The sequence below is a fragment of the Ips typographus genome, linkage group LG1 (assembly GCF_016097725.1).
Source record: "Ips typographus isolate SLU linkage group LG1, UJ_Ityp_2.0, whole genome shotgun sequence".
NCBI classification, from domain to species: domain Eukaryota; kingdom Metazoa; phylum Arthropoda; class Insecta; order Coleoptera; family Curculionidae; genus Ips; species Ips typographus.
Window position 1 is genome coordinate 20573230 of NC_138422.1, and position 20860 is coordinate 20594089.

At 35.9% G+C, this 20860-nt stretch overlaps 1 protein-coding gene across 3 annotated transcripts; it reads right to left on the reverse strand.

The window, feature by feature from the left end:
• Positions 1 to 1280: 1280 nt before the first annotated feature.
• On the reverse strand, positions 1281 to 16707 carry LOC145724202 (kinesin-like protein KIF23). 3 transcript variants are annotated; one of them, XM_081972339.1, is made up of 8 exons: positions 15900 to 16700; positions 11775 to 11994; positions 11304 to 11542; positions 11009 to 11246; positions 7979 to 8350; positions 7739 to 7922; positions 7381 to 7668; positions 1281 to 2155 (listed from the first exon to the last, which is right to left on the reverse strand). In XM_081972339.1, exons 1-8 carry the CDS (start codon positions 16466 to 16468, stop codon positions 1869 to 1871), a joined length of 2397 nt encoding a protein of 798 aa, XP_081828465.1. In that variant the 5' UTR covers positions 16469 to 16700; the 3' UTR covers positions 1281 to 1868. The 3 variants fall into 3 exon arrangements, with proteins under 3 accessions (XP_081828465.1, XP_081828474.1, XP_081828483.1); XM_081972348.1 differs by lacking the exon at positions 7381 to 7668 and having other exon boundaries at positions 15900 to 16707; XM_081972357.1 differs by lacking the exons at positions 11009 to 11246; positions 11304 to 11542 and having other exon boundaries at positions 15900 to 16699.
• Between the last annotated feature and the right edge of the window lie 4153 nt (positions 16708 to 20860).

The following is a 20860-nucleotide window of genomic DNA, read 5'->3' on the forward strand; positions in this document are numbered from 1 at the left end:
CCACAAACGAGTCAAATTCAGCGTCCAATGTGATCCCAACTGACGCACAATGGCTCAAAAGTAACAATTATGCAGACTAGAACAACACCGGAATCGATCATTACCGGTTTTGAGACGAAAGAATACAATTTGGCACTGATTGACCACGAACGAGCCAAATTCAGCGACCAATGTAGTTCCAACAGTCGTATAATGGCTCAAAAGTAACAATTATGCAGACTAGAACAACACCGGAATCGATATTTGCCGGTTTTGAGACGAAAGAATACAATTTGGCACTGATTGACCACGAACGAGCCAAATTCAGCGACCAATGTAGTTCCAACAGTCGTATAATGGCTCAAAAGTAACAATTATGCAGAATAGAACAGCGGAATCGATTATTACCGGTTTTGATACAAAAGAATACAATTTTGCACAGATTGGCCACGAACGAGCCAAATTCAGCGTCCAATGTAGTCCCAACAGACGCACAATGGCTCAAAAGTAACAATTATGCAGACTAGAACAACACCGGAATCGATCTTTGCCGGTTTTGAGATGAAAGAATACAATTTGGCACAGATTGATCACGAACGAGCCAATTTCAGCGTCCAATATGGTCCCAACAGACGTAGAATTGCTCAAAAGTAACAATTATGCAAACTAGAACAACACCGGAATCGATCTTTGCCGGTTTTGAGACGAAAGAATACAATTTGGCACTGATTGACCACGAACGAGCCAAATTCAGCGTCCAATGTAGTCCCAACCGACGCACAATGGCTCAAAAGTAACAATTATGCAGACTAGAACAACACCGGAATCGATCTTTGCCGGTTTTGAGACGAAAGAATACAATTTGGCACTGATTGACCACGAACGAGCCAAATTCAGCGTCCAATGTGGTCCCAACAGACGTAGAATGGCTCAAAAGTAACAATTATGCAGACTAGAACAACACCGGAATCGATCTTTTCCGGTTTTGAGACGAAAGAATACAATTTGGCACAGATTGACCCCGAATGCCCAAATTTCACAAACAGTGGATAAAATTATACCTAAAAGCTGATTTTTATAGTAATTTCCGGTTAGCGTTTCTGTTACCGCGGTATGTTGTGGTTACACCGAGGAAATAAACCTAAATAGTAAATTAACGCTAAAAAGCTGATCAATTACGTTCACGTGCATCTCAGCTTGGATTAACACTTTTGTTATGCAACACTGATTGTAAAACTAAACTTTTTTGAAATTATGGATTACACTTCTGGGATTAAGTGAGGTTTGATAAAAAAAAACTCTTCTAATAACTGAAGCTAATATTTTAACTTCAAAAACCTTAAAACATGTTAAAAGTTACACAAAGTAATATAAAAAAACAAAGCGGCCTAATGACTAAAGTAGTTTTTAGACTTTGCTCACAAGATTTAATTATTCAATTCTGATCTGACACAACAAATTCGAAATTTGGAGAATAGACTAAATGCGTGTAATCTTTAAAGAGTATAACTCGCGCTGGCAATTATTCTGACAAAAAGACAATTACATTTTTTAAATTATAATTATTATAATTTCAGTGAGCCAGAGTTACGCAATTTTCATCCAAACAAAATTTGATATTTACTTACTCAAAGTTTGTGTTGAGAGATTCTGTTAAAAGACTAGTCAGTTTAATTTCCTGAACGTAATTTTGAACACAAATCTATGACATTCCCAAAGTATTTCTGATGCGTTTCTGTTAAACTAGATACTGCAGTTTTAATAATAACTGGAACATAAGTAGTCTAATTTAAAAGACGCTATATTTTAAGTACAATAATATTGGCCAGTATTTAAAATAAAAACTAAATAAAATCGTATAACTTACGGACTGGAAAAAGTAGACAAAGTTAAGAATCTCTAGTTGGAGACTGCTGTTTCAATCTTTCGACGTCATTAAATATGACTTGAGCGCCACCTCCACAAGTAGGCACTATATCGGCTTTGTACAATTTAGTCTCCATTTCGCCCTCAGTGTCCGGTTCTTGTGCTACAAGGCAATATTTGCTCTGTTTGGGATTGGTAATGTCGCTCGCTTTATCCAATTTTGAAACCGATTTCCTTTTTTTCATCGTAGGTTGCATCACGGTACCAAGCGGGCATGGTTTGATAACGTTGTGTTCCAGCCACACTTCACCTAAAAGTTTGAAAGTATACGTACAAAAATGTACTTGTCAGTTTTCGGATAGCGAAGATTCACATATCAAATATCAAAACATTGCACTTGAGCAACGCTTTCTGTGTCAGAATATTTTGTATAAATTAAACTTAGGAAACATAACACACAAGTGGCATACAATGTTTTATCCAACAAGTGAAAGAAATCGTTTTTTTATGAGATAATAATTAGTAAGCTTTGGAATCAAATCAAAGCTACTTGCATCTCAGTACCCTATAAATGTCAGAAATAACTTTACAGTTATTTTTTTTACAATTTGGTCAAAGTTGTTTGTTTGTGTGTTGGTTAGCAAATGTTCAAATCAATTTTGACACTTTTTTGAAGAAAAAAATGTATAGAAAATGGAGGAAACCAATGAAAATTACGTTCCTGCTCCTTAAGAAAGCGGAAGAAGCAATGATGCAGATTTTGCCAGAAACGTCCCAAGATCTAACGAAGAAATTGAGAAGTTTCACCATACTTTAAGAAGTATTTCTGGTCAATCCGATAAATTTGTGTAAAAAATACATGTCTTTGAAACCAAAGAATAATAGTTCCAGCCGCTTTGTTTTTTTTTACAAAAATGGGAGGTGTACCAGAAAGTGTGTAGAAATAAATACGTTGTCGAAGATACCTTCAAAAATTGCAATGCATTGGAGGACCCAGCGTTCTACATCGGTCACTGCCTGAGAAGGTTTTCGGCGACTCTTTTGTCCAATGCAGGGGCTAACATGACTACTTTGAAACGTCACAGAGGATGGGAGTCCTCGACCGTAGCAAAAGGATACTTCAGAGGAAAAGGCAAAGCAAAAGGAGAATCGGTGCATAACAAAATACAAATTGTAGAAAAAATACAAGGTTCTAATGCGTCGGCATGTCTGGTTCCAATAAACCAACAAATTTGACAATAACTTCAAATTCGAGTAAATCGTTAGTGTTTTCCTTTAATTTCAATATCAATGTGAATTCCGCTTGTAAAAGTAATAAATAAATAGAATACTACTTTAAATATGAACGTAAGTTATAATTCATAACTCACTAGTGAGCATAGTCAGGTATGGATTACAACACACTAGTGTGTTATGATTTACTTGTCTAAAAATGGATTTATGCACGACGTTCAAAAAGAATTAAGCTAAACTAATTTAGTACTAAGAAACACCAACATGTGTAATGGCGTACGACAAACGCTAAAGAGGCTATCAATCATTATTCATTGGACTTCTTAATTCAATAGTTACAGTCGCTCAAGTCGAATGATTGCTGATCGCGGATCGAATTTTAGATCCGAGGTATTTAGAGTATTTTTTGGAAAATATTAATATTCAACTCATTCTTGTTGCGGCCGGGATGCCACGAGCAAATAGTCAGATTGAAAGAATTAATCGAAATCTAAGACCTATAGTTGAAATTTTACCTTTTGAGAATAACGTCATCCTGTTACATCTTTGTTTCTCGAATATCAAACATGTGAAATGAACAATTTTAGCAAAAAGGCACGTTGTTGATTTTGTCATCTTGTCTAATTAAAAACCTTGTCATTTGCTGTCACTTTCATTTAAATAAATATCAAAGTTATAAAAACGGCGCGCTACAATGAGCAAGCTCAAATGCTTATTCTAAATGTGCTGCAACGAGCACGGAAATAGTTACAAGGCGGGAAAGACGCTTTCCGCATGTGTTAGGTACAACATTTTTCCTATGAGTATCATTTTTCATTAAATTGAACGAAAATGAGTAAAATTACTAAAATGAAAGCGTCTGTTTGCAAAGATGATTAAAAGTGTATTCTTAATTGAGAAATCAAATATACAGTTATTTGTTTGTAAAATTTTTTTTTTTTGCAAAATAAAAAGAGTGAGGTAAAGTTACTTTTCCGCGGAAAAACTCAAATGAGTCATGAAGAACACAATGAGAGATCAAATTAATGTATGCTAAAACCGATATATTATGTAGGAATGGAAATTTTGCAAAAAAAATTATTGGAGTTAGAGAACATTTAAAAACTTTCAGTGCCATTTCTGCCTTGCAAATATGATGGAAACTATTGGTTTTGAATACAAATAGACCAGTAACTATAAATTTCCACAGAAAACTATCTCAGACAGGAAAATCACTATCAGTCAGTAATCTTAGTAAAAATGTTGTTAATTACCAAGCTATGATTTATGTTGATATGTAGATTTTCTAGCTTTAAAACTAGATACAGAGACAAAAGATTTACACTCAAAGTGTACCAGCAATGAGTGAACCTACTTCTTGATTGAATGATATTTGTAGATCATATCATAGTATTTTTATTTTAGATCCGTCCAACTTGCGACCTTACAGTGACTTTAATTCCGAATTTGATAATTCAAATTGATAGTTTTGTAGAACAGCTTATTGTTTATTATTCATGCTTCTTTTGATTATTTGTGATATTGCATATTGCTTATTAGCATTTTAGTGATACACATTGTTATCATTTGACGATGAGCAGCCTAATGATAAGTTATGTATTATGTAAAACCTTTATGTTCTGTTTTCACATTATTAAGACTGATCTCATTTATGAATAACTTATGGAAATGCTATGTCATTGTATCTGGATATTTATGTTTAAGAATGTTTATGTTAGGCTGCAAACTAGTTATGTAGGTGATTGGGTCAATCACTTTGTCAGAGTAGGCCGAACTGTTGTTTTTGTGGTTTTATGTTTTACTTATACTTTATGAATACATAATATCTTGGAAATGGTGTAGGTTATAGTGTTCAGAACAACCTGAGGGCATTATAGGCGGTCATTATCATAACGCCCTGAAACCGTTTTTAATATTAGCAATGGCATTTTTATACTTCCATACGTCATGTGTCACTTGAAAGATGACTACATTTAGAAAGATGTGATGTTTGATGTTATTTTAGGGATATCGAGAACCTCTTACGTGATTTTAATTTTTAATAAATCTCCAAGTAGTTTATGGGCATCTTTATTTAAACAAACGCCCAAACTATTTTTCAGAGTTGTATAATAAAAAGGTAATTTTAAATTTTAACATAAACACAAAATCCTTAAATACGTACGTCATCTTAAGTATTACGTATTACGTCTTCCTGCCACTTAAGTGTCTAATAACTTTTTTGTTCAAACGGACGTGACTACTTAGTACTTCACGTACTGTTTAGCGGCCGTAAAATCCACTTTTACGGCCGGTGTCAATAGCAGGAAAAACTAAATTAACACTCACAGTGATATCTGCTATTGGTACGGTAACATCTTTTAATTCGAAAGGAGTACAGGAATCATCGTCGCCCTATTTCCTAGCGTATTTCATTTTCGCGTATAGGAAAAAACTGAAAATGTTTCTGACAGGACTCAGTTTATTATTTAACGTCACATCAACAAAGCACAACCAGCAAACGTAACAATAAACGTCACCGTGATTGTTAGACCAAAGAATAGCAATTTAACAAGAAGAGACAGTTGAAAAGACAAAGTGAATTAGAGAGAGATAGACATTTCTTACCAAAGTTAAGAGACAATCGACTGATATCGGCTTTGATCGTTGAATATCAGGAGGCGAACTCCGTAACGATGTAGGAAATAGAAATAGACAAGAAAGAAAATTGCTCCAACGGTCTGACAGTTATAGCAAAAAAACGATTTTTTTTAACTAAATTTTGGATGACTGTATCTTCCTTAAACGGCCCATACATTATATAATTAGTTGTACAAGTTGTACGATAGATTGAACATACAATTGATGCGACAAGTTGCACGTGATTTTGGCCACAAACACAAACGATCTGAACATCAATCAGTCTTGAAGATTTGTAGTATTTTTTAAACTTCTGTAGCACACAGAGCAATAGTGCAGTCGCTTTAGTTCATGATGAAAGAAAAGTTAGGAAAAAGAAAAGGAAGTAAAAAGTTTATGTTTATTGGCATTCTCATTGGATTTCACATCCCACAAACACACCTGCTCACGATAGAGATCAATAAATTCAGTCCAAAATGAATTAGTCTCCATATTTGCGAGAGTTTTAAGTTCTTTTTTAAGTTTATGTCCTTTATATCAGTCCGATTTGTCGAATATCAAACGCCGTCGTACGATAAATGTTTCTCCAGCCAAACTACCGTACGATTCAACCGGGTCGTACGACTTGTTGGACGACAGCAACAAACTATGCAATTATCGTTTCGACGGTCGAATCTACCCGAGTTGGAAAACTTGTTGTACAACTAATTGTATAATGTATGGGGCGTTTTAAGAAGGGTTTTTCAGCAAAATGACATAAAACATGTCAACTTATTTTTGATGGACTATCGAATAGAAGATTATTAACATTTAAAACTGGAACACCCTGTATATTACGATAGAGAAGGGTTTTCTATGATAGCAAAGAAATTTCCTTGCTATTCGTTACATAGTTCGTCTTCAGGAGTTTCTTTTGTTCGTCATTCAGGTTGTTGAAGAATGTTGCCTTAATTCAGACCACATCAAATATTTGTTTTAAAACATCACTTTAAAGTTAATAAGGATTGATATCTTCCAATGATTAATAGGCAAACTTAAAACACTTTGACTCAAAAGTAGTAAACAATGATTATAAAAGAATAGTTTATATTTGATCCTGAAAATTGGTAGCAATTTTTATTTCAAAATGAAATAAGATAAGAGACAACCGGCAACATGTTTCCTACCAAAGGCAAACCGAGGCCAGCCAAAAACATTACCCAGTCAGTTAGTCAGTAAGTGGATATCGTTTGAACGAAAAATATTGTGTACACCTCGGCCGTGAAATATTTTTTTCGCTCTCAAGATTTTGAGTTGTACTCGCGGCCAAAAAAATAGTAATGCACGGCCTAGGTATACAAATAACAATATTATTCGAATATTTTACGGAATTTAACAAAATTTCACGGTTTTGAGTAGAAACCATCAGATATATTGGTGGGAATATCAAACTACTTATTCCGAAAAATACAAGAAGCTTGGAAGCCCCTATTTGCAGACACTTTAGGACCGGTACTTTCACCTGAGAATAATTTTATTCCAAACATGGTTTCTATAGAAACCGTAAATTTAGAAGACGCTAGGTTTGGTCATTTCTATAGCAATTATTTTCAGAATAAATTTATTCGCCGGTGAAAGTACCGACTCTTAGATAGACATTCGTAATTTATTATAAAAACCAATTTTAAGTTTATAAAAACTTACCCGCCGATCGAGATCTTCTAGATCGCGGTGCCGACGTTGCATGCATATTCCTTCGGTACATGTGGGACGCATTTTTGGGAGTTGCTGTCATATGCGAAGCAACTGTGTTTACCGTGCTCTCTGGTTTTATATCGAAGTGATCTAACTCAATGGGTGGGAGTTCGCTATCTAAAATTCCTTTTACTAGCTTTAGTTTTTGATCTTTGGCTTTCATGGCAGCGTTGAGATGATCGCGCTGCCGTCGAAGCTTGGCATCAAGTTCTTGGGTAGCTTTTTCGTTGTGCAGAGCTGAAAAAAAAACATTTATTTATAATTAATTACTGCTTTTTACAGTTAATAAAATGTAAAATTGACTTACCCAACTGCTGTTTACTTCGTTGTCTCTCTAACACGTACTGGTTGATTTTGAGGTCCTTTTCGTTAATAGTATTTTTTAAAGTACCAATAGTTTCCAGCAGTTCATCATTTTTAGTATTTAAGTCCTGATTAGCCACCTCAAGATCCGTTATTTTCAAGTTCAAATTCTGCGACTTTTGTTTCTCCTTAAATCAGCAAGGTAAATAGCAATAAAATAAAATAATTGTCACAATTTGTGTACCTTGTTAATCACCGTTTTTAAACTTCTCATTTCGGCAGTACTAAGTACACAGTGTTGATTTAAGTTTACCAGCTTCTTCCTCAATTCTTTCTGTCGATCGTCAATTTCGCGATTCAGATTTTTACCTTTGGCGCTACGCAACTTTAGCACATTTATAACTTTATCAATGGCTAAACGACATTCATCCATGCTATCTAAATTCAGTTTATTCATTGGAATCGGTGGAAGTAAAGTAAAACTAGATGGTGGTCTTTGTTTAGCCGGTGTTTGATTTTCCTTGTTTTTGGTTATGGTTTTCTTGAGAGGTGTATATTTATTGATTTCGGCCTTAGTTATTTTTACGTCCTGAGACATTTCCGCAAATTTCAGAACCTGAAAAATGTATTAATAATCTACCAGCGTCAAACCACATAAATATAAAGAAAAAAAAACACTCAAGGACGTCACAACAATCATTAGGTTTTCCTGTACAGGGTGCTGCATTATCGATGGTTTTACGGGGTACAGAAATAACGGTAATAGAAAAAAAGTGGCATATGTGTTCCGATGTGAGATGACTGGAGAAGAGTGGGCGGTGCAAACTTCTTTTGCAAAATTACAAACAGTATAATAAATATAATGCTCCGTTAGCACGCCTGTTGCATTATTGTAGGCACTGTAATGTCTCCGGAACATTATTTTTCCTTACAACCAAAATATGATTCAAAAGAAAAACAAGTCACGTTGGTCCAAATTTGCTTTCAATAATTATCAGTCATCAATAGCTTTTGCCATAAGAACTGGAAGCCCCATTTGTTTTTTTTTTTAACTAAACAAATTAAGACATCATGCAGTTTTTGGTACATCTACAGATTACTACAAAAACCATCTTCAAAAGCTTTAATTCAAACAAAAACAAGATGTAGAAGGTGTCATTGTGGTCCAAATTTGTTTGAAATAGGTAGATAGCTGTTTTCTAATGGGCTCTTGCCTTAAAAAACTAAAAGTAGAAGAAAAAAATTGATTTTATCACCTAAAAAAATGTTAAAAGTGATTTACAGAAATGTTATATTCTATTTAAGTCTAAAAGCTTCCAAATGCCCTTCAACTAGTTTAGAAGCTTTCAAAAGATATCGAAACAGTCTAAAAGATTCCATATAATTCTAGAGCAGTTTAAAAGCTTCCAACAATTTCTAGAACCATCTAAGATTTCCTCTAAAGCAGTTCAGAACCTTCAATAAGTTCTTTAAACTGTCCTAAAACCTTTTAAATGCTCCTGAAGTAGCCGAAAACAAATTCAGAAGCTCCTAAAACAATATAGAAACACCAAAAGCTTCCAAAACAGTGTCTAAAAGCTTTCAAATGCTCCTGAAACAGCACAGGAGCTTTCATCAATTTCTAGAACTATCTAAGTTTCAATATACCTCTAAAGCAGTCCAGAACCTTCAATATGCCCTTTAAAGTGTCTAAAAATCTTCCAAATGCTCCTGAAGTAGTTTAAAAAGAATTCAGAAGCTTCCAAAACAGTGTCTAAAAGCTTCCAAATGCTCTTCAAGTAGTCCAGAAGCTCTCAAAAATTTTCAAAACATTCTAAAAGCTTCCAAATGTTTCTAGAGGCTTTTTTGAACAATTTCTAGAACCGCCTAAGTTTCCAAATACCTCTAAAGCACTCCAAAACCTTCAATATGCCCTTTAAACTGTCCAAAAATCTTCCAAATGCTCCTGAAGTAGTTGAAAAAGAATTCAGAAGCTTCCAAAACACTATAGAAACACCAAAAGCTTCCAAAGCAGTGTCTAAAAGCTTTCAAATGCTCTTCAAGTAGTCCAGAAGTTCTCAAAAAATTTCAAAACAATCTAAAAGCTTCCAAATGTTTGTAGAGTATTTTTTGAACAATTTATAGAACAAGTGCCTCTAAAGAAGTTCAGAACCTGCAATAATATGCTCTTTGAACTGTCCTAAAACCTAAATGCTGCTAGTAGTCCAGCTTCCAAAACACTGTAGAAACTCCAAAAGCTTCCAAATCAGTGCCTAGACGCTTGCAAAAGCTTTCAGAACAGTCTAAAAGCTTCCAAATGCTCAATTAGTCTAGAGACGTTTTCAAAAGATTTGAAAGCGTTTAAACTAGAGCAGTTTAAGCGCTTCCAAGAATTTCAAGAACCGTCTTCCTAGAAGTCTTTCTAGAATATTTCCAAATGCCTCGAAGCAGTTCAGACCCTTCAATATGCTCTTTAAACTAACCTAAAACTTTCTAAATGCTCCTGAAGTAGTCTAAAACGATTTTCCAAATTACTATAGAAACTCCAAAAGCTTCCAGCAGTGTAGAAGCTTCCAAATGCTTCTGAACCAGCTTAGAAGCTTCCAAAAGCGTTTAGAACAATCTAAAAGCTTGTTATGGTTTTGTATCCTCAACAAAGGTAGTTAAATCTTAAGTATAAATGATCAGAAATGAAAAAAAAAAACTTAAAAAAGAAAATAATCAGTAATATTTATAATTAATATTACTGATCAATTTCAAAGCCAGAAAGGAAATTCCAACATTATGTCCAGTTAGATTGCCACAATCGCCCACTATGGAGCGCGTCAAGATAGTCAAAACGTCAAATGAACGCATCCGCAAAGAAATATTTTCTTTATTCTTATTGCTTAATTCTTAAAAAGTTAAAAGTTGGGAACGTTCAAGGTTTTGTGCATCAACAAGTAAAATTACAAATTACGGAGCAAGAACTTGTGTAAACACCACCAAATAACACGGTTTTAACTCGTTGAGGATTAAGAAATAAGAATTAACAATAAAGAATATTTAAATTGATAAATAAAACAAGAAATTTGTGACACACACGTTAAAAAGAAAAGCGGCTTAAAGGTTGATTCGCTATAAAAAAATAGTGAATCAAAGGATCAAAAATAATAACCCCAATTCCATGACACATGTTTCTGCTTAATGGCTTCATCAGTCCAAAAGTTTACAACAAAAACTAATATAAATGTTAATATAGTACAATAGCAATTGATTTTTTTATTATTAGTTTAATATTTATTTAGAAACTTACCTGAATGTTTTCTTCAAAGTCGTCAACAGAGGGATTAATACAAACTATCATATTAACTGTTCCATCTCCTTCAAAGAATCGTTTAAACAAGAATGTCAGTCGGCTGTCACGATAGGGAACTAATCTGTTGCTTTTTGAAGTTTGATTTTCTCTTAAAATCTCCAAACAGGTTCTCAATGTCATTAGTGAATTGTTAATACTGCTGGCTTCTTTCAATCGCATACCCGTGTTATTTGTACTGCACAAAACAAAATTGATTTGAAACTCAGTATGATAACAGTGAAATAGTACTAACCGATTAGTTCTTTCAGATCCAGCAAGATCCACTAAACTTAATTGTCCCACTTTAATAAGATTATCAGCAGGAATAGTAGCAGTTCCATCCCTATTTGTTGCCGCTTGTTCCAGTTGCACTACTCTTATATTAAATATTGAGTGACTTCTACTCGATCCCGCGTTTAACACGGTTGAAGCTACACGTTTACGATTTTGTCCGGATTGGAACACTTCAAAAGCTTCTTCCGCAGATTTTACCTAAAAGAAAGTCTTGAGAAAAGTTTAACGGTAACAAACGGTTGCTAGATTGTTACATTACTAGTGTGGTATGAGTATTTTTATAGTCAGAGTGATAAATATTGGTATGACAAAGTTGCAGACCGAGTTTTGGTAATCTCGCAATTCTATTAACTTACTTTACATAGTACTTCACAATTAATTTACTTACTAGTTTCACTAATTACAATTTACCACATTGATTTACACTTACCTCTACTTCAACAACTCCATTTACATACATATTTTTGCGGCAATCTTCGCGCAAAATTTTATTCTGGAGAGATTTGCCAGACGATTCATCCAGTAAATCAAATACACTATTATTGTAAATTTCTATGTAGCTGACAAATACTGCATACAAACTGTTTTCATTTACGCCCGCAATTATTTTGCCATCATTGGTGTAAGAACACTTTTCCCCATTACCTTTCCTGAAATAAAAAAATACAGTTTTTGATAAAAAAATACACCAGTCACATGTTATTTGAATTGGCGCAACCTGATGATACGCCTATAAGTGTGACACAAACTTTGTTCTTTTTACACAGTCGAAAACCCGACCAAACTGATGGAAAACAAATGCTTCTTATAAGAAGTTCTAGAATAGATATGGCTTATTGCTTTTATTCAGTAGTGTTTAACAAATAAAGCTATCATCTCATTCAGAAAACTAATTTAAAAGTTCTTCTTAAAATTGAACAATCTCAGAAAGTTTGCTGTAAGCTTCAAAATACCATTACTTTTAGTACACCAAAGTAGCATGCCACGTGCGACATGCTGCCTGGAAGTAGAAAGCATGCTACTTATTTTAAAACCCATATAAATTAATGGTCGGTTTCATACCGGAATAGCGTTGCATGTTGCTACTCCGGTAGGAATGCGAACAATAATTTACATATATTTTAAAATAAGTAGCATGTTTCCTGCTTCCTGGCATGACATGCTACTTTGGTGTGAAAGCCCACTTAAAGATAATGAAATTATTAAATACAGGGTGTCCCACTAGATAGTAAAATTTTTGGTTAAATAATATCAAAATTGTATTTAAAAAAAATATTTTTTTTAACATAATTAAATTCATATGGCCGCCTTCAAGATGGCTTACAAAGTTATCATCCATATCTCGGAAACCAATGACTATAGGTTTTTTCTAATTACATCATCGTGTTTTACGTAAAAAAGTGCCTTAATAATGTCTTAGTTTCAAAACTCTCTTTGGCTTTGTTAAAGAGTGTTTAAAATGTAGCCTCTGACGTTTTCCCAATTTTCCGGAAAACGGAGAAAGATAATTTAATTTGGAAACCGGAAATAAGTTTTACATAAAATTCTCTAAAACTTTCCCCATTTAACCGACTCTGTAGCTCTTACGGTTAAAGACGCAATACATGTAGAACCAATTTGGGACACACTGTATCTTCAAATTGTCTTAGCCGAATTTGAATGAGAGACCTGAATGTGAATTGTAGAATTGGAGAGGAATTCATTTTGACTTGCAGTGAATTGACCATCAATATACAGGGTAAAGAAAAACGTGATGCAAATTTCTCCACCCAGTGCATTTGATAGTTGTAGAACTTTTTTTTGTTTCATGTAATGAGTTTGGTTGATATTTCGGGTCATGTTTGGGAGTTTTTCAATTTTTTGTTCTACAAAAGAAATGGGGTGTTTTCGAAAACGACGTAGATTTTTATAAATTACTCTGTATTTTGAGAATACCACAACTAATTTTAAGGAGATAAATCAACACCAAATGTTTGAGGTATGAGGGAGGTTAATACAAATTTCCTTTAGTGTTTTAGTGCAAAATGGGAAAAAATTAATGGGGTTATAAGACAATAATATAACTACCCAAAGTTTACACATTCATATACGTTACCCTGTACTGCAGGAATACTGAGAATAATTTTAATAAAAAAATCATATTCAAAATTTTATTTAAAATGAAACTAGGGACATAGGCTGTTGCTGTGTGTCCTATAAATAATTGTGTCTTTTTCAAAATACCCCTTAATTCCTTTTGTAGACCAAAAACCGAAAAACCCCCAAACATGTTCAGAGATATCAACCAAGCCCATGAAATGGCATAAGCAAGAATGTTCTAAAATTATCTCAGTTATTAGATGCACTACTGGGTTAAAATTTAAGAAGTTTTTTCTTTACCTTTGATATCTGTGAAGAAATCAGAATAACAGTCTTCATACTAGAAGGAATGGCCTTTCAAAACCTTTTTTTTTTGTTTATTAAATTTGGCTGAGGAATTCATATAAGCCTTTAAAAATAGCCAAAAATGTTTCTGTATCAATCTTTTCCCTAAGCAGTTTACTTGTGTTACCTAGTTGTATAATTATGATTCATTGAACTGTTACAAACAGGTATTAGGTACAGATTTTTTTTTTAACTTAGAACAAGAAAGGTCATAAACATGAGTGAATTAAAGTAATCTAGGCAACTTGTGTGGTCAAAAGGGCTAATAGCAAAATAGTAAAGTGGATTGGTTGTTATTCATAAATATTTATGAAGTTTCCAACTTTATGGGATTCCTACAGAGGATTTTGTACAGGGTGTCCAAATAAAAGTGGTTCCCAGCTTTTTTGACTGAAGGGTTTATTCTAGAGCAGTAGCAAAAAAAATTGTTAAACAAAGAGGTACAAAAAATCAGAAAAAAATATTTTCAATTTTGGGTAATATCCACAAGAGGGTGTACTAAAAAGAACCCATTCAAAAAAGTACATATCTAACTGGCAATTTGAAAATAACCATATATTATATATTACTTTTTTCTCCATCTCTTGAAATTAAGTGGTGGAACAGATTTTTTTCTATTAGATGCTCTAAAAATAAATGTTTAAACTGAATACTATTACACCTATATCAGACAGCAAAAATCGCGACTTTCTAGCCTTCTTCTATTTCAAGTTTTTCACAAAAAAATCTATATTTAATGATTCAAATCAACTTCATAGTCATCAACTTTCTACATTTGTAAGCAACATTTTAGTTAAGTCCAAGTTTATCCAACTTCTTAATCATACAGGTAATCATAAAGTAAATTATTTTCCATAATAAAACAAGTAAACTGAACTACTTTGTTTATTATTGGTTATTAAGTTTATGATTACCTCTATGACTTAAGTTGGGTAATCCTGGCTTAAGTGAATGATTAATTTGAACTAATGGTTTAATAATGTCAAAAGTAAACTGTACTATTTTAGTGACAGGGTCTGCATCAGACATGTGATGATTTATAATATTTAGCATTTCACTCATACTAACTTACTACTTAAGAAAAAACTGCTCTTTTCAAGGTACCAAACTCAAAAAGCAACTTTTGATCCCCACCACTTTATTTCAAAAGATGGAGAAAAAAATGTTTTAATTGAATTTGTTACTAGTAAACATATAGATAGCTTCCTTTTACAAGGAGATATTGTGATTCTTTGGTCCTTTTTTAAACAATTTTTTTTCCTGTAGCCTTTTGATTAAAACTAAACTATTTAGTCTAAAAAGCCAAGAGCCACTTTAATTTAAACTACACACAAATTTAGCAAGTACCACCATAAAATTAATATGTGTGCATTGTAACCTCACCATTTTTATCCTGCATGTCTGTTTATTTAAATAAATAGATTTTTGTACTGGTTTGACTATCCTGCTTACAGATACCATAAAAGTAATATGGGTATTATCAAGACAAAATACAAAAACTAGACACAAACTCTCAAGTAAAACTTGATGGTTAACAAGCTTTTAAATCATATTGAGTAATGACCACAAGTACAAGTAGTATGGGCCCACCTTAATAACCTTGTATGTGATTATATAGTTTATTTATCATGCTCAATCCTGATTAAGTTATGTTTGTCCTCAGAGGATTGCAAGATGTGAAATAAACATCTGAGATTAAATCAAAAGTCTTTCAAATAAAAACAATTACCTAGACACTGATTTCTAAATCCAACTTTTAAAATAAACACAATGAATTTACAATTAATTTTTTTTTGTCCTCCCCAAGACTCAAAAAAAATCTAATTCCTTTTTTTAATTTCAGCTTCAGTTAAATTTAAAGGATGCTTCTTTTCATAAACAAACTCTAATACTTGGTTAGTTTAGATTGGATTTAAATAAGTTTCCTTTGCTTCCTGATCCTTTAAAATAGTACAAAATAAACTGCTACTTGTCAAGCATTTTGACTAAATCCAATCTTACTTTAATCCAAATCAATTGAGCAAAATAACATACATAGTAAATATTACCATACATAGTTTTTTCCTTAATTCACAAGCATAATAACTATTTTTTGCCTCATATTACAACTTAACTCTACTATGTGGCTCACCTGTTTGCCCTAGAAGCACTGCCATTCCTAACAAACTGCAATCTGTCATGAAATGCATCATCTTCAGCCTGAATCTCAAAACCGTTCATTTTATCAGATTTGATGACACATTTTGGTGCTTGGAAATCCCCAATTGAATTGAATATAGCAGCAATGCATCTTGGCATAATGCCTGGATCAGTTTGGTCACCATTCAATGTATGAGTTTTACCCGATCCAGTAACTCCGTAAGTTAACATCAGGCCATTCTTCCCTTGCAACAAGTCCTCCAAAAGGGGATATGCAACATGATTAAACAATTCAGATTGGGAAGAGTATGATGTAAAAATATGTTTGAATTTGAAATGGATCTCTCTTTTTACATTTCGAGAGTCTGGGGTGGTAAGTGATAAAGTATCTGGGGCAACCACTTTAATGCAAGTTGTACTTTCAGAATTATCTGATATAGGTCTAATTCGGCAATAAACGTGAACACTTTCTTTATCAGAATCTGAGTGATTTGATAAAGTGGTTTTTTCTCGTCGTAATTTTTTAGTACTGGGGGTGTTAAATTTGCTTGCAGAATACATGACTTCTGATAGTGAGCCTCAACCACACTGAACACTCACGTTATAAACTGGTAATAAACTTGCAACTAAATTTGGTTAATTATTTTAGGAAAACGATTGGGAAGTTGTTTAAAATTTAAATCTAAAATAAATCTAACGTTCACCTATGCACTGACAACTTTTTATAAACGGTTAACAAATGTCAATATCAGAATTATTAGAAGTTATTTACTGGTCTGGATCAGGTTGATCACGTGATAGTAGTTAAATAACTTGATACGTATGAGTGATAGATCATGTGATAGTTTTAACTACCAGTTGACAGTAGTGACACATCTGACGTAATCATGTTTACAGTACGTCAAGTCGTAGTGGTGCGTTCGGATTATAGGCTGAATGAATGGCACGAACGCAACGTGATGTCATACAAGGTGTTTCAGGTTTTAGTACGTAAACTTAAATCGCGTGTATTCTACGACTAAAAATACTTATAGTCTGCTATATAAACTACATATATATATTCTACATATATTCCAAAAATGCTTCGTTAAAAAAATACAGAGGACAAGAAATTTTAACTTTTTTTAGTTTTTTACTTATTTGTTTATTTTTATTTTTTTACTTATATTTTTACTCATATTGTAACATAGACATTACACTAGGTGCCGTTACCTTAAGTTGCCCCGGTCTCCCCCAGTACCATGTGTGTGTCAGCAAGATTGGAAAATTGGGGTCATGGTGTGAGTATAAATACGGTACCAAAAGCACGTACAGACCACTGATCTCTGGGATAGTCTGGGATTACCATCTGTGTAGCTTCTAGTGGAACAGTTGGTAACCAAGTGCAAGCACCCGGAAATCAGCCTGTCAAAGGAAATAGCACGGGCGAGCAGCATTAGTTGCCGTACCGACTTATCTCCCATTGACAGTACCAACGCGTCTTATTCGGCGTGGTGAATGCCCTGGGACACTAGTCTAGGGTTCTATTCACCCCCGGTAAGCGTGCGCCCTCCGCGAAACCCTTCAGACGCTCCTCACATCATGATCCTCGCCTACTTGGCATTGTAGTTTTATCTTAAATAAAAAACGGCTTACCTGTATACCTGTGGTTTTCTTCTTCTGAGCTACCCCTCAACGCGACATGGTGGAGGCGCCTCGTTTCATCCCCGTCTGCTAATCTCCAAATTGGTGGACACGCCCTCGCAGACGCAGTTAACGGCGCAGGAAAAAGGGAATGAATAAAGGGTACAATTTGAGATCCGCAAAACCCGACAGTCCATTTGCACCAAGGCACAGAAGTTCAAGTGTTGGGAACTTTCAGGACCAAAAAAATACAGAAGGGTCACCAAGATATCTCACCCTGACCTTGGTACGACAGAAAGACGCAACGGAAGCAGGGAAAAGTGACGAAGACAGAGAAATCATAACAATACGCAATCAAGCAAATTCAGAGGAGATAAACAAGGGCTCAGGCAAACTTACCGACGCAATGACAAACACCACGATTTCCACGGTGGAAACAGGGGAAAAAACGCCCGCTTTGCCACAATTTATCAGCCCCCCAACTTTCAACCCCTGCAAAGACTCAGCACAATCTTTTATAGCGACATATGACCGAATGGCAGTGGCCAACAATTGGAATGATGCCCTGAAGATTCTGTACTTTCAGTCTTTCCTGCAGGGGGCGGCAAGTTTATGGTACACAGAATATAAAGAAGGCCACCCGGACAGTAACTGGCCCCTCATATGTCAGGCTTTTAAAAAGGAATTCGACGACAACAGCAGCCTGCGCCTGCTGGCAAAAGTTCGAGAGAGAACACAAGACCCATCAGAACCCACAAGGAACTATTTCTACGACCTAAGGGTCCGCTACGAGGAATACAAGCGTAATATCGATTTTGGGGAATTTCAGGAGATCTTTCAAGAGGGTTTAACAACCGAAGCCAAAGCTAGGTACTACTGGCTCACACACTTCCCCAACCAGCCACCTAGATCACTAGAAGAAATCAAGTTATTGTGCATCACAATGGATAACGCACCCACAGAACCACCCCCACGACCCTCTACGCCCACGTTCCAGCCACAACGGTGGGTATATGATAACACAAACTTTGGGGAACCGGCACGGTACGAAACCGGCCGCCCAGGCTACAGAGACGCGCCCACATTTCGCCCACAGCGTCAAGCATACGATAATTCCAGCTTGACAAGGCCAGTACAATACGAAAACCGCCGCCCTTTCACAAGGGAAAGAACCCCGCCACCACCCAGAAGGGAATATGACACAAGGCGCACCCCCCCGCCTCAAAGCCGTTACTCGGTCACAAGGGCACGAGATAACAGGCCCACGTGCTACCGATGTGGTAAAATTGGGCACTTCGCCGCAACCTGCAGAAGCAGGCCGCAGCACCCAAACGACAATGGGTGGCAAAATTGAGTCCCGTCACCCTCTCCACTTGGGGGCCCGCGTGCAACAAGGTATTAACAATCAACGTTATTTTAAATGGATTTTTTATACCAGCAATAATAGACACAGGGGCGGAGCTGAACATAGTAAGCAATCACCTAATAGAAAACAAGCAAAGAAGCACAAGACACTCCACCCTCCTGCTCACGGCAGGGGGCCAGAAAATCCCCAGCCTGGGGGAAACAAAAACATCACTAGAGATAGTAGGGAACTACGTAGGGAAATGGGACATACGAGCTACTATACTAAGAAACCCACCTCAACCCCTCATCTTGGGAATGGAATTTTTGGTGGACACAAAAGCAATAATAGACATGGCAAATAAAACGTTAACCCTTGAAGAAGGATTAACCATAAGATTTAGCCATCAAGCAAAAAGCACAAGCAAACAAAACCCACATTTACACCCGCAAAACAAAAAAAGTGACCCAAGCAGAACAACCCAGCAAGCAAAAGCGGGAAAAAACAGGGAAAAACAAGCAAATTCACGGGTACCAGAGCCTAGCATACACGAGGTGCCCAGATCGATTTTCTCCTTCCCGAAGAACACGGCTTGGGCATTTACAGTATCCACGACACCCTGCAACGACGGGGGTATTGCTAAGGTCATCAGAAGCCACGCAGGGGTAGAAAAAATGAATGACGCCCACATGGGAGAACTGGATTTCTTCTCAAAAAACGGCCGACAGATAGTTCAGATGACGGCCAAAGAGGAAAACGCCCATTCAGTCGCCATCGAACCCTTCAGAAGATGCTGCACGGCACTGAGACAATGGGCAAATCAACATGAAATTAGGAGCATCGCCTTACCAAGGTTAAGCCAACGAGGCGATCCCACAAGCTGGCCAACCAACAAGAAAATACTAACAGACGCGTTTAGAGGCACCAACATAGAAATCTGGATATCAAAAGGAAAAGGAAAGAGGAAAACACGCGCCAGCAAAGCGAAAACAGGATGGGAAATCCTACCAAACTACTTTGAGGAAATCCCGCCAGAACAAACTAAATTAAGGGCTACAGAAGACGTGGTCATCATGCCTGGCGAGACAAGAACAATAAAAACACGACCGCAGAATACTCCAACAGAGGGAACACACGTGGTGCCTAATGAAAACTGGTTGATCAGGAACCACCTACTGGGCAACTACGGGCAAGACAAAGAGAGCCCCACGATAGAACTCAAAAACGTCGGCCCAACGCCAAGAATAGTGTATAAAGGCACCACCATAGCAAAGATGGAAAAAGAAACGGCGTCCAGTCAAGTATTCTCGGTCCGCCAATCGAACGATGAAAAGGTGAACCTAGAGGACCATAAGCTCGAACACATACCAGAAGGACGCTTTAAAGAAAAGTTAAAGCAATTATTAGCGAGTTATGAAGACGTGTTCTGCAAATCACCTAAGTTCATGGGCAAAACAAACCTTATCGAACACAAGATAGAGGTAACTGAGAACAAACCAGTAAAATGCCGCCCGTACAGAGTCTCACAGAACGAAAGGGAAATAATAGATGCCCAGATACAGGAAATGTTAGACTGCGGGGTAATAAGACCCTGCCATTCACCCTGGGCAAGCCCGGTAGTCCTAGTTAAGAAGAAGGATGGTTCCACCAGATTCTGTGTGGATTACAAGAGAACCATTAACCCGGTGACAAAGAAATCCTGCTACCCCCTACCGCAGATAGATGATATATTGACCTATCTAGGAAACGCCAGATATTTCACGACACTGGACATGTTCTCGGGGTACTGGCAGATTCCGATCGAAGAATCTTCAAAGCAATATACGGCTTTCACAGCACAAGGCCATGGCTCGTATGAGTTCAATGTACTAAGCTTCGGACTCTGCAACGCCCCAGCCACCTTCCAGCAGCTAGCAGACAAAGTTTTTAGAGATCTTAAGTGGAGAGAAATACTGATATATTTAGACGACATAATAATATTCTCC

Bases quoted from the DNA above. Each gene is read 5' to 3' on its own strand.
- LOC145724202 (XM_081972339.1), bottom strand. From the start codon at position 16,468: ATGTATTCTGCAAGCAAATTTAACACCCCCAGTACTAAAAAATTACGA. The intron at 11,995-15,899 runs GTGAGCCACATA...TTTTTATTTCAG, and splicing joins AGTGCTTCTAGGGCAAACAG to GAAAGGTAATGGGGAAAAGT. The intron at 11,247-11,303 runs GTTAGTACTATT...TGTTTTGTGCAG, and splicing joins GGATCTGAAAGAACTAATCG to TACAAATAACACGGGTATGC.